At 41.6% G+C, this 19,739-nt stretch overlaps 1 protein-coding gene across 2 annotated transcripts; it reads right to left on the reverse strand.

Annotated features, from left to right (window-relative positions):
• Nucleotides 1–2,386: 2,386 nt before the first annotated feature.
• Nucleotides 2,387–18,302, reverse strand: ppp1caa (protein phosphatase 1, catalytic subunit, alpha isozyme a). Of its 2 annotated transcripts, XM_085783592.1 has the most exons (9): nt 18,224–18,302; nt 12,086–12,217; nt 10,992–11,222; nt 10,186–10,290; nt 9,195–9,418; nt 6,658–6,792; nt 5,394–5,797; nt 5,036–5,334; nt 2,387–5,005 (listed from the first exon to the last, which is right to left on the reverse strand). In XM_085783592.1, the coding sequence occupies exons 1-7, from the start codon at nt 18,276–18,278 to the stop codon at nt 5,681–5,683; spliced, it is 999 nt and encodes a 332-aa protein (XP_085639718.1). In that variant the 5' UTR covers nt 18,279–18,302; the 3' UTR covers nt 2,387–5,005; nt 5,036–5,334; nt 5,394–5,680. The 2 variants fall into 2 exon arrangements, with proteins under 2 accessions (XP_085639718.1, XP_085639717.1); XM_085783591.1 differs by having other exon boundaries at nt 2,387–5,334.
• Nucleotides 18,303–19,739: the final 1,437 nt, after the last annotated feature.

Here is a 19,739-nt window from a genome sequence, read left to right on the forward strand (position 1 = left end):
ACCACCTGCAAGCAGCTGCAGTGTGCAGCTGTGCACCGCGGAACGCGCGCCGCTCGCTCGCTCACTGCTGCTGCTGAAGACTGAACCTTTTTTTCCGGTACCGTGAAACTTTGCCCTCAGCGCGTCGTGGCGAGTCCTGTCGGGACCGATGCGGACGTTACACGCGGGCCAGAGCACGTGCTGGGTCTCGGTGCGGCTACAGTCGAGCTCGCGGTCTGTTTATGTGAACGCGGCTCCAGCTGCTCGGTGTGCGCCACAGCGGTGGTGCGCGTTTAGACCATAGTAGGCTACATTATGGGGTTTGAAGCAGAGAAAAAACAAACCTGTGTAAAAACAAAACGGAGCTGAAAAATGAAACAATAAGTCAGTTTTGCACCAGTCTGTGGAAACAGCCTAAAGTGAATGAATGACAGCAACAGTTGTATCATTGAACTACAGCAGATAAAAGTAATGACTACATGACTTTCCGTTTGTGTTGGGGCATATTTACCATTGTAACTCTGTTTTTACTTCATTGTTAAACCACAGTAGGCTAGAGCTTAAATACAAGTTTGATGAGAAACAGTTATTTATTTATTTATTAAATAAAGTAGCCAATTTAGAAGCACATGTTTTTTTCTTCTAATTAAATCGTGGTATTGTATAAGTATCGAGAATCGTGGAAATTTACTAGTATTGATATCGATATAAGAAAGCTCCAGCCTCAATGGCGAGACCGCAGGCTGTTTGCAGCTAGGATATGTTCTTTTTTATTTATTTTGGGGCTCAATAGGCTACCTGACATTGTCCTGGGCCAGTGGTTAGAATGGTGGGGCCAGCGATCTTCAAAATTTCCTTTATTGTCTACCCCTGACCCAGCCTTCGAAACGTGTACCACGTTTAACGTTTGTTGCAAAATGTCCCAATTAAAATCAGTAATAATAATAATAATAATAATAATAATAATAATGCCGGGAAAAATAACTTTTGGTAATAGTACCGGCAAGAATTTAAAACTACTTTCACCCCTGGTTCTGCCTAGCCTCACCGCCAGGACACAACAATCCTTGTAAATTCACACAGAGCGCTGGTCTTAAGAGCTTCTCTGGCTTCTGACCTTTAACCTGTCCTGAGTGGCCTCTGTCTCTGTGTCTGGTGTATCTCATACAGGCGTCATCAAAGGGATTAGCTGAGTACCACTTTCCACAAGGTGAAAGGAAGTTCACTTATTAACATGGTTGTACAGCACTCGTAAAGCATACTATGGGTTACTCCAAAATTTCCCATTACACTACTTAATGCTCTTTTAAATTGCCCCCTAGGGACAAATAAAGATTTCTGATTGATTGATTTCTTGATGTACAATCACAATAGAGGAAACGTCAGGCTGCATCACCACAAATCTGCAGGACTGTGAGCCTCCACAGTCTTTAGTGTTAGTTTCATCACAGACTGGTGCTCTTTGATATTTATTTAGTTTTAAGAATAAAAACCATGCACATGCATTGATAATTCTCTTGTGACCTGACTCCAAAATTCAGTTATTCAACTTTATTTGTTATAAATTTGTCATAATAACACGTAAAACTTGTAAGGCGCAGAGTGAAATGAAACAGATTTGAAGAGATTTTTTCATTTCAGTTCACTGCCTCTGAGTTCCTCATTGCTTGATGGTTTTTGTACTCACGTGTGACAGAAAACTATAAAGATAAGTAAAAAGGAAGAGATAAAATAAAGTCAGAGACACCACACACTGCTCTGCCACACACCAGCAGCACCAGAAGAGGAAGGAAGAGGCAGCATGGGCAGTTTCTCTTCATATTCACAGTGAACACTGAATTTCGAGCTTTTCGACACTTCCTTTTTTTTGTTAATTCAATGTTTCTGTGCAGCGTCTGAGTCACTTTGTCGCACAGCTGCAAAATATGACGAAAAATGTCACAAAGTTGAAGCTAAAATGAAAAAGCGGACACAAATATACAAATTCTATGTTTTATTTCTACCTTGTAACAGAGACAACTTGTGATTGATTTGAAAACAAATGAAAAACAAATAAAAAATACTGTTAATTTCTGTCATTTCTCATTGTTTTTTTTCTCACTCGTTTCTTTTCTCTTCTTAATTGTAATAATCTAATAATTTCTGATCTACCCAGCGACAGTGCATGGTGCAAAACATCCCTGATTGATTAAAAACACTAAGAAGCTCGCAGTTATCTAGCGTTTAATTTGTCAGTAAAAACAATATGAACCCAAAGGTGATTAAAGAGCAGATTCTTAAGAGGTAATAACAACAGTAAATATAGAGATAACAGTTGAAAAATAAAATGCTTAAGCAGAGGTTTGTACAGCTATGGAGATGGGAATGGAAGAGGCCGTTGATTTAGATGACACATCTACAAGTTCCATGTTTTTTTGTTTTATGTTTTTTTTTTTAACTTTATCAGTCACTTAAATGTTTCGTTTCAACACTCAAGTCCTGTGTTAACCTTTATTGATCCTATTAGACTTTAATACCATACATTTCTGTACATATTCAGATTTCATTCCTACATCATAATAATTCACCCACATAAAAGGTGGATGTGTAGCATTTACAGATCAAAACAAACAAAAACAGATCTGATCGCTCGGACCACAACCTAAAACTCAGTCGCCGCCGGGACTCGAACACATCCTGGAGTGATGATGGTGCTGCTGCTGATGATGTATGAATGAGTCACACCACCCATTTCACATACATATATATATATATTATTAATATATATATAGATTTAAATATCACTTCCTGAGTTGGATCTTACTGGATGTGAAGTGAAACATGAGCGCACATTGGTGCTTCCTTCCCTCAACACGATACCTGGCGCCGTTATGAGTTGCACTATTATGCAAATTATTAGTCTATATCAGAAAGCGGAGCGGGATTTCTTATGTTATGTGTTTTTTTTTTTTAATTACTTACATTACTTTACATTGGTTTTCATTTAAAAAGAAGAAAAAGAAAGAAAGAAAGAAAAAACATTGACTCTCTTTGAGGTATACTTGAGTTGAAAACCTCTGGCTGAGAAAAATGGGAGGGAGAAGAGGTGGGGCAGATTCCAGCTCCCCCACCCCCCTCTGCTCGAGTGTGTGTGTGTGTGTGTGTGTGTGTTTGTGTGCTTTACTGTGTCTGCAGCACTAAACACTCAGCTATAGACCAATGAGTACTGGCTGTGCAGTCTGGACTGGAGAGCTGCAGTTGCATGTGTTCATACTTGGACAGAGGGCTGACGGACGGACGGACGGACGAATGGGGACAGACGGCAGACAAACAAAACCAGACACTAATTATTATGTAACAGGAGAGAGAGAGAGGGTGTGTGTGTGTTTGAGAGAGAGAGTGGGTGTGTGTTTGTGTGTGTGTGTGTTTGAGAGAGAGAGTGGGTGTGTGTTTGTGGGTTATTAGGAGACATGAGTCAAGACCCTGAAACACTGTGGAAATAAATGTATTTTTTTCTCTAACACCAGTTGCAACAGCCTGTGCTGAACTCTGGCCTGTTCACTGGAGACACCCTGTTCACCAGCTCCACTCGGGGATAGACGTGAAGAAATGATGAAAACAAATTATTATTATTATAACTATTTTCTATCTTTTTTTAAATGGAAATAAAAAGCCAAAATAAAGATGCACAAAATGTGTCTGGATCAGAATTCATATGTCGGAGGGTTCACGTCATTTAACGACGTCTTTATATTTTATCATTTGATTCTGTCTATGGCTTAAGGTTTTTTTCTTTTTCCTTTCAAGAACAAGTTGCTGAAATAAACGTAGAACGATAACGACAGTCGAAAGCAAAGCAAGCACTCTACATAAGCAGCATCAAAAATTATTATTATTACTATTATTATCATTATTATTATTACTTGCTTATTGCTGTACAGCAGCAGCTGCTCATCTGGGAGTCGCAACCAAAAAGACTTTTAAGCTTCTGTCCATTAACTGGGGGTTTTAAAATTTTCAGGGTTTAAGTTGAAGTGAGACCTCTTCAGTTCACACACACACACACACACACACACGTTACATGTGGGTTTAGATTTGAATACATAAACCCACTCTCTGCTGTGTGTTTTCTTTTTTTTGTTGTTTTGTTTTTTAGATTCACATGAAGTGGACTGGAGAGGTCGCAGCGATGAGTCATCGTCGCTTCATCTTCCTTCTAATGAGCTTTTAGAAGCTTTGATCACAACAAAAACCACAGAAACTCTTCAAGTCGGCGTCTTTGAGTGAGAATAAAGTGTCGTCGTGTTCAGTGAGAAGTCGTGGAATACCTGTTGGATTATACAGAGTGGTGTCGACTCGCCACACGAGACGTGACATATAGAGAAGGTGATGAATGTGCTCGTCGTGATAGTCCAACATCCATTTGAAAACATATTAACCTCGGACATTGAAGAGTTTCCCGATTAATAAAAGATGGCTTTTCTTGTGATCAACAGTCCGAATTCTTTGGCTCGACCTCGCCGAACCAGAGCGACGGATTATAAACCGGGCCGAATCGGTGACAGGACGTCTCTCTAACCCTCCAGAGAGCAGAGCAGCCGCCGTGCACGGCAACAGGTCGCTGACGGACGGGACGAAAAGCGATGGCGGCAAAACAACAAAGTGATCAGCATGATGGCGTCGTTCAAATAAATGGTTATTTTTATTCATCTTAACTTTCAGTGAACTAAAAAAAAAAAAAGAAAGAAAAGAAAATGAAAAAAGGGAAGATAAAATAATAATTATAATCAACAACCATGTTGGTTCCATGTATCTACATTTTAAAAAAAAAAGAAAAGAAAAGAAAAACTATTTCACATCCATGACTGTTCTCAAATCATTGGTTTTCAAAAAAGGGAAAGAAAGAGAGAGAGAGATAGAAAAAAAAAACATTATCATGTCATCATCTTATTGTGAATCTGTTTCATTCAATGATTCACCTGCACACGTCTCCACCTGTGCACCAGTGTGTGGTTTATGTGCCGTTCGTTCATCCATCTGACTCCCCCTTTCCCTCCCCCCCTCCCTCCCCCCTCACACAGCAAAACCCTGTGTTTACCATTAAACAGTACAAGGCCTTAACATAACATAAACAGCCAAGGCTCCACTCTCTCTCTCTCCTTCCCTCCCTCCCTCCTTTTCCCTCCCCCAGGTTTGAATGAACATCATGGATGGGCTCGGACCCATCGCAACAACATGACAGGAAACTGAACAGAGGGTACGAAGGAAGGAAGGAAGGAAGAAAAAGAAGAAATAAAGAAATAATAAACTCATACATACAGAATACAGCAGCTCCCTCTGTATCACTCTCACTTTTTACACACATTCGCACACTCACTCGCTCACTCACGCATACACATACACAAAAAAATTTACACGCAAACAAACAGCCAAACAAACAAACAAACAAACAAACAAACAAACAGTTAAAAATAGTTTCAGAGAGAAAAAACATGATTGAACCCTGGACACTTGTTTGCTTTTGTTGCTGTTTGGTGACGAGGGAGAAACAAGTTTGGGAGGTAGAGGAGGAGAAAAAAGTGTTGGGCCGACGGGGGAGAGAGGAGGGGGGTGTGGGGTGTGTGTGTGTGGGGGGAGGGGGGGTGGCAGGTTGTTGGAGAGGGAGGTGGGTGGTGGTGGTGGTGGGTGAGGGGTGAGGGGGGGAGTAGGGACCCAGCGGGTGTTATTTCTTGGCCTTGGCGGACTTGGCTGAATTTCGCGGCGGGGTGACCGGTCGCCCAGATCCCATTCCTCCGCCGCCGCCGTAAGGATACAACTTCTTATCGGCCGGCTTCAGGATCTGAGAGGGAGAGAGAGACGCAGACGTTCAGCAGAGGTCACAACTTTTTAAACTTTTTTTTCCCCCAGAAATGTTATCACTTTTTTAATTGTTTGACCCTTTTTTTTTTTAGAAATTTTTACAACTAAACTAAAATTTAACTAAATTTTTTTTGAGAAATGTTACCAGTTTCTTCTCAATTTTTCTTTTTTACTTTTCTTTTTTCAAGAAATGTTACCCCTTTTTGTATTATTGTTTGCCCCCTTTTTTTGAGAGAGAAATTTTGCCACATTTTTCAAAAAAAATTTGCGAAATCTTACCACTTTTTCTAGAATTCTTTTGAGAAATTAAAAGTTTTACCACTTTTTTCAAAAAAATCTTAAACTTATTTTTGTTTATTTTTTGAAATCTTACCACTTTTTACTATTTTTTCTCAATTAAAAAACAAACAAACTTTTTACTATTTTTTTGTTGATATTTTACCACTTTTTTCTAAAAAAAATAATAATAATAAATTGTTTATTTATTTTTTTAATCTTACCATTTTTTTCTAGAAATGTTTCAACTTTTTTGGAGATATTGTACCACTTTTTTCTAATAGTCTTTCAAAAATGTATGCCTAATTTAAACGTACATTGATTGTTTGTGCATTTCTGGTGTTTGCTTCAATATTTTGTCCAATGGGGGTCCATGGTCTAATTTCTGTCAATTTTGGGGTCCTTGATGTAAAAAAGTTTGAGAACCACCAGTGATACAAGTATGAACAGTTTACCCACCTAAAAAGCAGTAAACATATATAGATATATATTAGACTACACCACTGCCCCCACCCCCACCCCCACCCGTATACCTGTATACACACTTATATACACTACACACACCTGGAAGGAGCACATGAGCGTCTCGTCCACGCTCATCATGGCACCGGCGTTGTCAAACTCTCCGCAGTAGTTGGGAGCCGAGAACAAGGTGACGAGCTGCCGCTTGGCGAAAAACTCATAACCGTCTTCTACCACCTGAGGACAGAGACAACTTTATTAAAACTTTATTTAAATACTGCATGAAAACACACAAGGAAGGCGACAGTGACGTTCAGGTTGTTTAACAGATACGAGATGTTAGATAAACGCCTCGAGGCTTCACAGGATATCACACATCCTCATCAACTTCCTCCTGTTTTATCTGATTTTAAGCAGATTTTATTGATCTGTTGCTAAATTACTGTTCAACTCTGTCTTGTGAGGATGTTTTGAAAGGCTCCTATGAATAAAATGTATTATTATTATTATTATTATTATTATTATTATTATTAAGAATTGTAGTAAACACCCTGAAGTTTGAACCACCTTGTCCTTTTATTAAAAAAAAAACATTAGGAACATTTTTCGAATCTCAGACTAATTTAAGGCGAGACAGCAGCCCAGAAAATGCCCTTTTCCCTCTTTTTTTTTGGGGGGGGGGGGGTATTTTGCTTCCTAAACATGTCTTCTTTCAAACTAGTGGCAATAACACACAATTCGTTGCTTATTTTACTTCATTTTGCCTGATTGCGTCTGTAAATTCCAGATAAATTTGCCAAAAGTTTGTACTTTTCACACAGCTGTACTACACTGTATGTGTGTGTAGTTCTGCTCATTTCACATGAATAACTTAATGCTGTGTTGTTCAGTCATCAGTCATGTGTTTAGGATGTCTATTACTCAGGGATGCAAACGGGTCAGGACCAAAAAAGAGAGGAATTTCCCGGTGGGGGGGGTGCTAACAAATAAGTACATTACAATATCACGGAAAAGTCAATTTCCAGTAGTTCAACCCCAACCAAGTATTGAGTGCATATAGATGGACATAGTTTTCAGAAGGCCAACATTTCTATATTAAAAATGCTTACAAAAATAAAAAAAATCCTTTGCAATACTTCAATTTTTGAGATACTGATTTTTAGGTCTTCACTGAATGTTAGTCATAATTATTACTATTAAAATAAACTGAATAAATAAAGACATGGGATGTTTCATTCAGTGTGTAATGGACATAGGCCTATAGGTATAATGTGTTAGTTTCACTTTTTCAAGTGAACACATTCTACATCGCGGAGGCGACGTCTCTCCTTCACCTCTGAAACGTGGGAGACACCTGCCTGACACAGCAACGTAGAGAACCGTGCACATCCGCGGCGCACAGCTCCACGGACATCACAGCTCCACAGACATGCACGGGGGAAAAAACGGCGTCGCCGTCGCACCGACTGCACGCGGATACGCGCCGCTTTAATGAGCGCGCATATCGCGCGTCTACATTGGAGGTCGGCTGTTATCAGTGTAATCAGAGGCAACCATGAATGAGTTCGCCTCAGTTTCACGTGATTGTCACTGTCAGCCTGTTAGAAAAAAATTTTACTGACCCCAGCTGAGACCCCTCCCCCTCCCTCCCAAAAACAAAAACTCTTCGGATCTAAACGATTCACACAAGTCACCTAATTGGTCATGAAAAAAGCGAGTTTCGCTTTTCGGCGCGCTGTTTGCATCCCTGATTACTAATGGTTTGATTAGGTGTTGTGTTTATAAATAGCAGTTTCAAATAAAAATGTCTGGAATTTTACTATACAGAACTTTTAGGCCGTTAGATATGAACCAAGATTTGAAATACCCATTCCCCTCGTACCTACACTCACCAAACTTTCCACATTTCCTCCTATCTATATCCTGCTTCTTTTCACAGAAGGGTTTGTTGATATATCATTCATAGCCGGGTTTAAAGTACATTTTATACCAAAAACATGGTGAAAATTCTTTTTTTATGACTGTTGTAGACGGTATTTCCTGATGTATGGGCTGATAAGAGGACGTAGCCACAATCCCTAAATAAAACCAAGCTTTTGAATCTGGCATAATCCAATGTTGGTGATTCTATTGTTGGCGATATATGCAAATGCAAATTAACACATATTTAATGAGTTAGCGCTTCATTTGCATATATAAACATACAATTCAGAAAAATTGCAATACATTTTTTCTCATGTTTATTTCTGATGTTAATTTAGACGCCTCACCATGAGAGTCTATGAGGACTAATTCACTGTAATGACTGACTTTTGGTATTTCAGTGTTTGCTGCCTGCTCTCGACACAGTGACTCCTGCTAAACACCACAGTGAACTACACACTCGATAATCAATACGGTTAAATTAACACCTCCGACAGTGTCGATAAAACCTGGAGCTGCTCCTCTGTGAACTGAGTGGATTACACGAGCCGCCGCTCCTTTCATGAAACATTGAAGAGGACAGAGGGACGCCCCACCGCTTCAGTTCACAGGGTCAGCAGGTAAAAAAAACAAAACACAACACAACAAAACTAAACTAAACCCTCCCGGCTTTTTCAACCTGAGCTCGGTCACGACAACCCGCCGGTGAACGTTACCTGATGTGCCCTGCATATTAGGTCCATGTCGTGTTTGTGCAAAAATTTGGCCACCACGTCCGCCCCGAACGTGAAGGAGACGCCGCGGTCGTTCTCGCCCCAGCCCAGCACGTCTTTGTCTGGGTCGGCCCACAGCAGGTCGCACAGCAGACCCTGGTCAGGCACGTCTGTGGGTCGCATTACTCTGCGGATCTGCTCCATCGACTGCAGGTCGGGAGAGAGGCCTGCGGAGAGGAGAGGACGGAGAACAACTTAACGTCTTTGCACAATGAATCTGAGTTTTTTAATCTGTCACCCGACAAAAATCGTGACGCACAGACGCCTTACACACCGAGTCCGATGCGTTTTTATTTTGTGTCCCAAACTACGGAGAGGGAGACAAAAGTTGCCACGCATTGAGGATGATTTTGTGGTTCTCTCACTTATCAAGGAATAAAAAGAGAAAAAGAAAATATTGTGTCCATCCAATCCAGAGAGGATGTCAAGAACAGAATTATCATGATCACTTCCATAGTTTACTTTAGGATGTCAGTGGTCCAGTTTGATTATTGGCTCTACTGGAGCCACACATTAAATCATGAACAGTGGCTGGCGCACACACACACGCAGCTCAGTGGGGATTTAACAGCCTCGAAACACCGATGTGATTGGTCAGAAAGCATTTTCAGGGATGCGAAAAACACAGAAAATTGAACCTGTTCTGAAAATAGATAGATAGATAATTTTATTACAGACTCTGGGTCCAGTTAAAAATACAACAATACAACAACAGACAACCACAACATACGGGGTAGCCTAGCAGCCCCTTATTAAGTGAAAACTTTAAAGACGGACGAAAGTTTCGGAGTCGGTCAATGAGGTCAATTTTATTTTTTAACGTGCAGTAACTTCGGACGGGAAAAAAAACGGACTCAGTGTGCAAAGACCTTAGACCTGTTTTCATCCCGTCATTAAATGTGAATACTTCCTGTACCAAAGAGGTCTGACCTACCTCCATGACAGCAGAAGATTTTCTCGTCTACAATGGCAGCCACAGGTAAACAGTTGAAGCAGTCTGTGAAGGTCTTCCACAGCTTAATGTTATACCGTCGCTTACCTGTGAACAAAAAGGAGGATTTAAGTTACATGAATGACATCATGTTAGATGAGTATAAACCCAGTAGATAGGTCAGATAGTGGTCAGATAGTGGAGCAGAGAGTTCAAACTAGACATGGTGAAGCAGCATTTAGCTGTTACACTGCACACAACTGGAACAAACCAGCAGGACTGAAATCAGCCCCAACAGCACTTTTAAATCCAGGCTAAAAACATTTCTCTTTTCATGTGCTGAGCTCTTCTAAAGAACTTTAAATCTTAATTTAATGAAATTTAAGTTAATTTAAAGAAATGTAATGAAAATACATCCGATACAGGATATAAATCCGCTACATCAGACTCAAGATGACAACATACAAAAAGAACAAAACACAAATATACCGTTAAAAACTTCAATAATCCATACAGAATATCACATAAAACAAAATAACAAAAATAATCTCCCACACTACCTCAAAACAAACAGTGGATTTGCACTGTAAGTCCTCTTAATTGTTTTAATACAAAACAATATTTCATGTTGCAAACTCATTTTCTGCTCTATTTTAGTAGTATATTCTTTTTTTCTTGCTCGTATGTATGTTTAATGTTTCGAATTTTTACTATTTTGTTTTTTTTTTTTTTTAATGTCTTGCCTTGCCTAAGGAATGCAAATGTATGTGTGTGTTTTCGTTCTACTTGAATACATTGCGTGCACTTACATTCATCATAGAAGCCGTAGATACGATTAATAGAGGCGCATTCATGGTTGCCACGCAGGAGGAAAAAGTTCTCTGGGTATTTAATCTTGTAGGCTAAGAGCAGACATATAGTCTCCAGCGACTGCTTCCCTCTGTCTACGTAGTCGCCCAGGAACAGGTAGTTGCTTTCTGGGGGGAAGCCTCCGTATTCAAAGAGCCGCAGCAGGTCGTAGTACTGGCCGTGGACATCGCCTGCAGAGGGCGCCAGAGAAGAGCTTTGTTACACACCAACAGGACAGGACAGGACAGGATGTTGGTGTCGGTGCTGCTGCTGCTGCAGCTGCACGAGGAGCTCCACATGTCAGAAGTTTCAGGTGTGTCCCGTATGTGTCACGTTAAACGGATAGTTCACCCAAAATTGAAATTTCACTCATTATCTACTCACCCTCATGTGGACTAAGGGCTGGGAGAAGTTTCAGAGTCCTCCGTTCCTTCTCTGAGTTACAGGGGGTCTCGGCGTAGCAGTGCATGTCAATATAACGGTTGCAAATGGATACCAACTGTCTTCGTAACAAAAAGACACACCAAAAAACATCCAAATACTGCTGTTCGTATGTAATGTCCGTCTTGTATTGAAGCCCCGAAATGCGAAATTGTCCCGAAAAAAAATTAAATAAGTCTATATTTCAAGCTTGTTTTGTGAAATTTTGTCAAATTTGGACAAACTGGGAAGAGGAGCTTCTGCTACAAACAAGCTTGAAATATAGACTTATTTAATTTTTTTCGGGACAATTTCGCATTTTGGGGAGCACAAGACGGACATTACATACGAGCAGCATGGAGGTATTTGGATGTTTTTTGGTGTGTCTTTTTGTTACGAAGACAGTTGGTATCCATTTGCAACCGTTATATGGACATGCACTGCTACGCCGAGACCCCCTGTAACTCAGAGAAGCCACGGAGGAATCTGAAACTTCTCCCAGCCCTTAGTCCACATGAGGGTGAGGAGATCATGAGTGAAATTTAAATTTTGGGTGAACTATCCCTTTAATGATGAACACATCTTTACATAATGAGTGTATTTAGTCTTGCATCAGTCTGTGTCGAAGACTCACCGCAGATTTTGAGGGGAGCCTCCAGCTCCAGCAGGATGGGCTGACTCAGGAAGATTTCACGGGACTTGAGGCAAAGGCCGCGGATCTCGCCTTCTGTCAGCTGGACGTTCTTCCCTGGTCGAGAGCCCTTGACTGAGGAGAAGGAGAAAAGAAAGGAAGGGACAGACGTTTTAATGGATGCACAATCAGAGCAAAAACATAAAAATAAAACCACATACACACACACACACACACGTATGGCTCAGAGCTGTGAGAGAGAGAGAGAGAGCGACATAAAGCACAGCTGTGACGTGTGATCCCGGGATGCTGAGGCCGACCACCAGACTGGAGAGTTCACACCTCCCACCGGCCAAATGCTGCTTGATTCTGTGTCAGGTAACCACAACGCTGTGCTCTAGATGTTGAATTAATAAGCTGCAGACAGACACACTATTCAAAAGATGATGAGCCTGTGTAATATACAGTACACAAAGTGGATGCAACATTAGAAAAAGGCCTGAGCAGCGGAGAGTAGACTGACCACAAGAGCAGGTCTTTGTGCTTAAGTGGCAGTTCAGACCCGAGCCGACAGAAAAGACGCAAAAACCCACTTATGCTGCAAACACGTAATTGGGACTCTGATAATGTGCACTGTTGACAAAGGCCGGCACGCCAAGAAACAGGTTGGAACATTAAACTAAATCAAATATCATCTGTAAGAACAAGGTTGTAATTTATTATTACCTTGTTTTTACTTTTAGCACCTCCCTCCCCCCTCAAAGAGCCTTTACTCTTTGGTTCAGGCTGCATTTGTAAATAAGAATTTGTTCTTAATTGCTTGCCTGGATAAATGAAGGTTAAATTAAAATAAATTTAAAAAAGATTATGATATAATAATTATTATTATAAGAAGAAGACGATGTTCTGTTCCTGTCATCCTGCTGATACCATCTGAGGAATTCAGCAGGTCCGTCAACTTCAACTCCTCGTCCTTGTCAGGCTTTTTCACTTTTACTCTCTCTCACACACATTGAATGGAGCCAAACACAACTCTGAGTTAAGTATTGAAAAAGAAAAAGAAAAGCAATTTATTTTCCTGACACGTTATTTGTCTCAAAAAAGAAAAAGAAATAATGTGGTTTCATGGTTCAAGAGCTGGACGAGGTGGGAGTGCAGCGAGTGCAGCAGCAGCAGCAGCAGCGTCAGTAACGACGACAGTAACTCAAACAATCCCAGACAGACTCAGAGGATTTGGATCCAACTGGGACTTCCTGCTCGTAACTCAGATCTAAATATTTGCCCATTGACATGCCAACCCCGGGGCTGACACATCGTGCCTTGTGGCAGTCTGTCTGTGTGTGTGTGTGTGTGGTGGCCTTATGCAAGACTCGTCTCTGATGGAGTTTGGAATCCGGTTTGTTTGTATCGCTGACAGAATCAATCACGCCCCCATTCCTACATGTTCTGGTTGAAGCGGCTCCCAACACAAACTGTGCCGGCATCTCATGACCCAATGAAATCCATCCAAGCGCGGCTCCTTTACCTATAGGGGCGGCTGCTCCGGTTTAAGGGTGAAATTGATGAAACAGGTGTCAGGTGCTGGTTAAAACGCACACACACTAACAACAACAACAACAACTGCTGCCGACGCCTTTAGATGCCAAAGCAACAGCGACATCCAGGATGAATCATGAGAATCAACTGAACCTCTTCCCAAAACGTCTAAAATAAGATTCATTTTACTACATTAGGTCTGTTGTTGTTATTGTGTTTCCAAATTCAGAGAGAGTCAAAGCAGCAAACCAATATCAGTCCTGGTTATCCATCCATCCCATAAAAAACAAGATATTCCAGTTCAACAACCGCCGACACTTTCACAATGGGACTTGTTGAGCAATTAACCAAAACCTGTTCTTTAAAAATGTTTTGTCCTTTACAGTTGAATCCCCGTTAATGAAAACACACACTGACGTCAGCGGAGCCGGATTTGGCCCCGGTGCAAAACAAAACGCTGCTTTATTCAATCAGGCATTTTGTCTCCGGGTGACAGCGGCGCGCAGACGGCCATCAATCAGCTCCGAGGAAAAAACGTTTATGTGAGTGATCAGACAATTTTCCACTGACTGGTCAGGAAGTTTCTCTGTGAATACAGAGCGCTCCTCCACTCTGTGTGTCAGAGCAAAAGCACACTAAAGTAAGAATCAAATTGCGGTGCCTTAACTCAATAGATAATCACACTGTACCTCCTCCTCACTGAGGCAGACGGAGATTCAATTAGATGTAAATAGTTTGATGCTGCAGATCAATTCTCATTATGAGAAATATTTGCTGACCGCACTAACATTTCGCTTGCAGAGGTTTGGGAAAACGAAAGCACAGAGTGATGTGGGGCTGTCGGATTGAAATTCGCTATTCGAACAGAATTCAAATTATTTTCAAAATGAGAACATTCAAACATGTGCCTTCCACAACGACGCAAATTAACGTTGTGCGTTGCAACGTTCGGGTAGCAAACATGTTGATAAAACAAACAACAAACAAGAGGTGCAACTTCAAATTTACAAGCAGTTTTTTCTTAATTGCCGTTTATTCGGCCGGGGCAGTGCACCTATGTTTTCCTGCACTACACACATTCTTATTTTCTTTTTATCAATCGATCTGTGGACCACCTATGTGCCGATCACGGATCAACTGTTGCACCACTACTTATAATATTTAGATTTCCCTCTTTGAAGTTTCATATTGAGTTGGTAAAACCTAACAGTGTTGCAAATGTTACATAACAGATTTGGTTGGAATGCCCTTTAGTGGACGTAATAATAAACTGGTATAGGTGGATATAATGAGATTTAAAAAAGAAACACATTAAAAATTTGAATAGAACTCGAATATTTAACATAAGAAGCGTTAGAAATTGGAATCTGATGTGGGGGAAGTCTGTCGGCCCTCGAGTGATGAACCGTAACCGTGGAAATCGTGAATCATTTTCCTTCTTGTGACTTGTTACATGTAGAGCAGCAGACACGTCGTCACAGATCCTCTCTCTCTCTCACTATTAAAACTAATCCAGTTTTAATAGTGCTTGCAAAGCACTTTGAGAGGGAGGGCGAGGGCAAAATAAAAAAAAATACATAAAATCAACAAATGGACGTGGAGTAATGGCACTATCCTGACGTGGCGTCTAAAAGCGAGTTCCCAAACAAGTGAAAGCAGGTATAAATACTGCAGCGCTGCTTGTCACTTTAAACCTGGATTACAGGAGGCTAAGCCCTGACAGAGCTTACTCCAAAGTTAGCCACACAGCCAGTGGGCAACACTGAGCTTATCATGAGGGGTACGGACAAAAGGCTTTCCAGAGGGGAGGGGGGGCGGAAAACAAAGAGCCGGACCAGCACGACACAAACAGCAGCAGCAGCAGCAGCAGCAGCAGCAGCAGCAGCCGGGGCGTCGGTCGGTCGGACAGTTCAGGAGCGCTGGTCTGGACTCAACAGTTGGTTTGGTCCGGGGCGGGGGCAGCGCCTCCTGACTCGACGCTCCGGTTGTTTCAGCCTGAGCTTATACATGATGTCACGCTCTCCAGACATGCTTTTACCAGAGTTCACTCCAGATCTGCACAAGTAATCCAATAGAAACTTCTCATTATCCAAACACATTTAATTGGTTTGGTCTAGAAGCACAGTCGGCGAGCAGCGGGTATTTACCTTCAGGTATCCACACACACACTGAGCCGGTGTGTGTGGGATCAATTTATCAATCTTTCTGACACGGCACCTGCGACTGGGACGGATGTTCTTGCGAGTTTTTACTGCGGTCTTAAAACGGGGCAGATAAACACGGCAACATAACGTTCAACGAGCCAACGAGCGAGCGAGTCAGCGAGTGAGTGGTTATTCTCAGCAATAAAACCACAAACGCTGACAAAAAAAAAAAAAGGTCAAGTGAGTTACATAAGAGGATATAAATACTGCCACTATCAGGCCTGTTTGTCTTCTTCTGTGTTTGGCAGACAACCTTATCACAGCCCGAGTATAACAAACCAACCCGAGCGCTAAAACACTACAGACAAAGTCAAACTCCGAGGAGGCAACTATAGCCGCACATGCATATTTGTGAATAATCCCAATCACATCCACCAGCTCGGCTTAGGCCAATCATACGAGGCCTATGTTTAAGAAGGTAAACAAACGGAGCGCTGTGGAAAAACACTCTGTATACGACATTCCTCATTCGCAACCAAAACAGTTTTATAATACTGAAACTAAAGAGGCGCATTTCTGACCCATAACCGACACATGATGTCGCTTCTCCTCGGGATGAAGTGAAGCAAAGATGTTTCCATACAACAGCACCACAGGGGTAAACACATACTGTATAGGTGTACGTGTGGGACGGGCGTTACTTCCACGCCCCCCGTGCACCTGCCTTCGCTAAAGGACGGCGACAGAGGTCACAACCTTTCTTGTGCTCTTTAGATGAACTGCACCGTTGGATCTGAAGAGATTTATGCTTCTGTTTGATGTCCTCAGGGCTCCTGTTACACAATCATCATGTGGATGTGGAGATAAAAAAGGGCCCTGTTTTCCCCTCATACACATACAAATCCAACCATAACAAATCTGTCTCCACACACTGTATACAGTGGGCATTCAGACATTTAAAGCGCGGTTTGTGTTGGGTCTTGCGGAGCCAACACAGATTACTGAAACCGCTCCATCTCTGCCTTCGTGTCGCACATCAAAATAAATCCAGATCGCTTCCTGAACTCTTAAATAATTCACACAAAAAGATGTTTTATAATCACATTTAGAAGAGCAATTCTCATTCTCATCTGCATCTCTTTTTTTTTTTTTTTCCAAATCTTGGTAACACCAATAAATAATGTAAGCAGTTCGTGTCTCCCTTCTTCAAATAGCAGACAACGCCAGCCAGCAGTTTCTCACAGTGTTACAGCAAACATGTGCCAATCAAAGCATCTTTGTTTGTACACCTCATTAACGAGTCACTCTGGGGAAGGTTGTGGCTGCAAATCGTAATCAGATCCCTCACAATGCAAGTGCAAAACAGTGAGCACTACACACAGGGCATGGTCCACCCAAGTAACTGAGAAGCCCTCCTGGGGAAAGGGCAACAAATGGGGTGAAAATAAAGACTCTGACTTCAACACTGTTTGTCCCACAGCCACTCTCCGAGCATCTCACTAATGTCTCCTTTTTTTTTTTTTTTAAAGGGAGATAAAATACAAGAAAGCTCTGCTTCTGGAAAAGATCAATGCATTAGTAATGTTTTTATAATTGACTAATCTTGCTAATTGTCAATTTATTTCTAATGGGATATTTTCCTCCAATACTGATATGTTGGTTGTGTATTTCAAAAGTACTTCTTTGTCTTGGCTATATTGTAAATGAGGTCGCTACCTCAAACGGCTCCGGACTGCCCCTAAATGGGGGCATTTTGCCCCCAAAATTTGAGACAGTGCAAGTAGCCTACATTTTTCATCTATTTGCACATGTGCAACCAGTAAATTTGCTGGGTTTTTTTTTTTCCTTTAACACTCAAGAATCTGGAATATGTTGTTACAGGTGGCAGGCCAAGGTGTAGGAGGATCATGAATGAGAAGGAAATGTGAATATTTGCTTTACAAGTTGATTTGTGCCCCTAAATTTTCTGTTTGCGCTCCTAAAATGTTAAGTTGGGGCCCAATGGGCCCTGCCTCAATATATTTCCGAGTCTAAATAAAGGTTATAAAGCAATAATAATATTGACAATTAAACAAACAGCAATGTATGGTGAAGTGTAATTTGTATGGATTCAGTCAGTGATGGCAACGTTCCTCCCATTTCCTCTGATTTAAGCACACCACCATAGAAATGCCCCTTTACCAAAACCATCAAAATCAACTCCCCAGGCAAATAACATTTGCTAAACAATCTGAAAACAGAAGGATGTATTTATTTGCCCACCGTCTGTCATCCATATCCAACCACCACTGAGCCTGAACGAGGCTGCTGCTGCTGCTGCTGCTGCTGCTACTACTACTACATAACCTGCCTCCCTCCCTTTAACTCTAACCCTGGTGTAAGGAATAATACATATTTTTAACACAGCAATAATAAAACACAAGCACAATAGCATCAACAGTGGGTTTGGTTCTTTGCTCACCTTCCAAGAGGCGCTGAATTATAGAGTCGATGTTTAATTTGTCCGGCTCCGCCATTTTCTTTATTTTCTGACGTCCTCGCGCAGTGGAGCCCTTTGGTTCGGTCTGTTTTCCGTGTTGCACCTTCGATACCAAGAGAAGAGACACTTTTAACGGTTACTGTTCTTGGATGGAACGCGTTCAAATCACAAACACTTGTTTAACGGCTACTGTTAGCGGATGGAACGCGTTTTAAATCACAAACACTTTAAACGGTTACTGAATGTTGGAATGGAACGCGTTTAATTCACAAACACTTTTAACGCTTACCGTTGGTGGATGGAACGCGTTTAAAATCACAAACACTTCAAACGGATGTTACTGTTGTGGGTTGGAATGGAACGCGTTTAAATCACAAATGGTTAGGCCAACGAGAGGGGCTCGCGGAGCTAACCGGGGCGACGTTAGCCGAATGGAACGAGCTAAATGAGCTGCTGGTGCTGGAGCTAACCGAGCTAGCCTAGTTAGCTCCTCGCTCCTACTCCTATATAAAAAAAAAACCCAGCAGCGGCGGCTCAACTCGGCTAACGTTAGCTATGTAACACTACTCAACGATCAGATTATTATTAAATGTCCCCAAACCTTGTCTTCACTTCAACACCACACCACTCCTCCTCCCGGGGATGAATAATGTATAAATATTTATCCTGTGAGCTCAATCTTGGCCCCCCTCTCCCGTGATTCGTCCGGGTCCCTTCACTGACTGACTCTTCCCCCAGGAACTTTAAAGGAGGAGGCAGGGTTGCCAGGTCTGTGAGGCAAAAGCTATAATACATCCATGGGCAAAAGCAGCCAAACTAGCCCAATGTCCAGAACTCAAAATATGCACACAAAAATCCATAAATGTTGCTTTTAAAGTTCAACAACATTGCTATAATTGCAAATATGTACTATAATAACACCATAAACATTAAAGACACTTTTCCTGAAACGATAATAGGTCCTGGCTACAAACGCCTCGTGTAATTTACAGTAGGAACTTAAAATACAATATGGGATACCTCAGCTCAGACACTGACAAATTAATACTTTATTCATATACTTAGGCTACAGTAAATATTTACAAAGTAAATAAAGTAATGAACGCACACACGCTTTAGCCAATCACCCACTCAAAATCACCCAGACGGCGAAAATCCAGCCAAGCACTTATAAATTAAGTACCCCATTGTTTTCCGGGAAAATCGCAAAACTGGCAACGCTGGGAGGAGGAGGGCCTTTTTTCTTTTTCTTTTTTCACCGAGGTGTCTACGGCAGCGCAGGAGGAGGCTGAATCAAACCCAACGCTTCACACGTTTCTAAGAACCGGATTGGTCCGTCGGAGAATTTAGAAACAAAATACTCGTATCTGATTGGACGCCTGCCGGGTCCGTCTTTGACCACGCCCCTCCCGAGGGTCGGCTACCTCGACGTCATGGAGATTTAAACGGGAGTTGAAAGTGCGACACCTAGTGTTTACATTTAGAATTGCAACACAAA

Source organism: Trachurus japonicus, chromosome 8, assembly GCF_045865225.1.
Source record: "Trachurus japonicus isolate A0001 chromosome 8, Traja_1.0".
Lineage (NCBI taxonomy): Eukaryota > Metazoa > Chordata > Actinopteri > Carangiformes > Carangidae > Trachurus > Trachurus japonicus.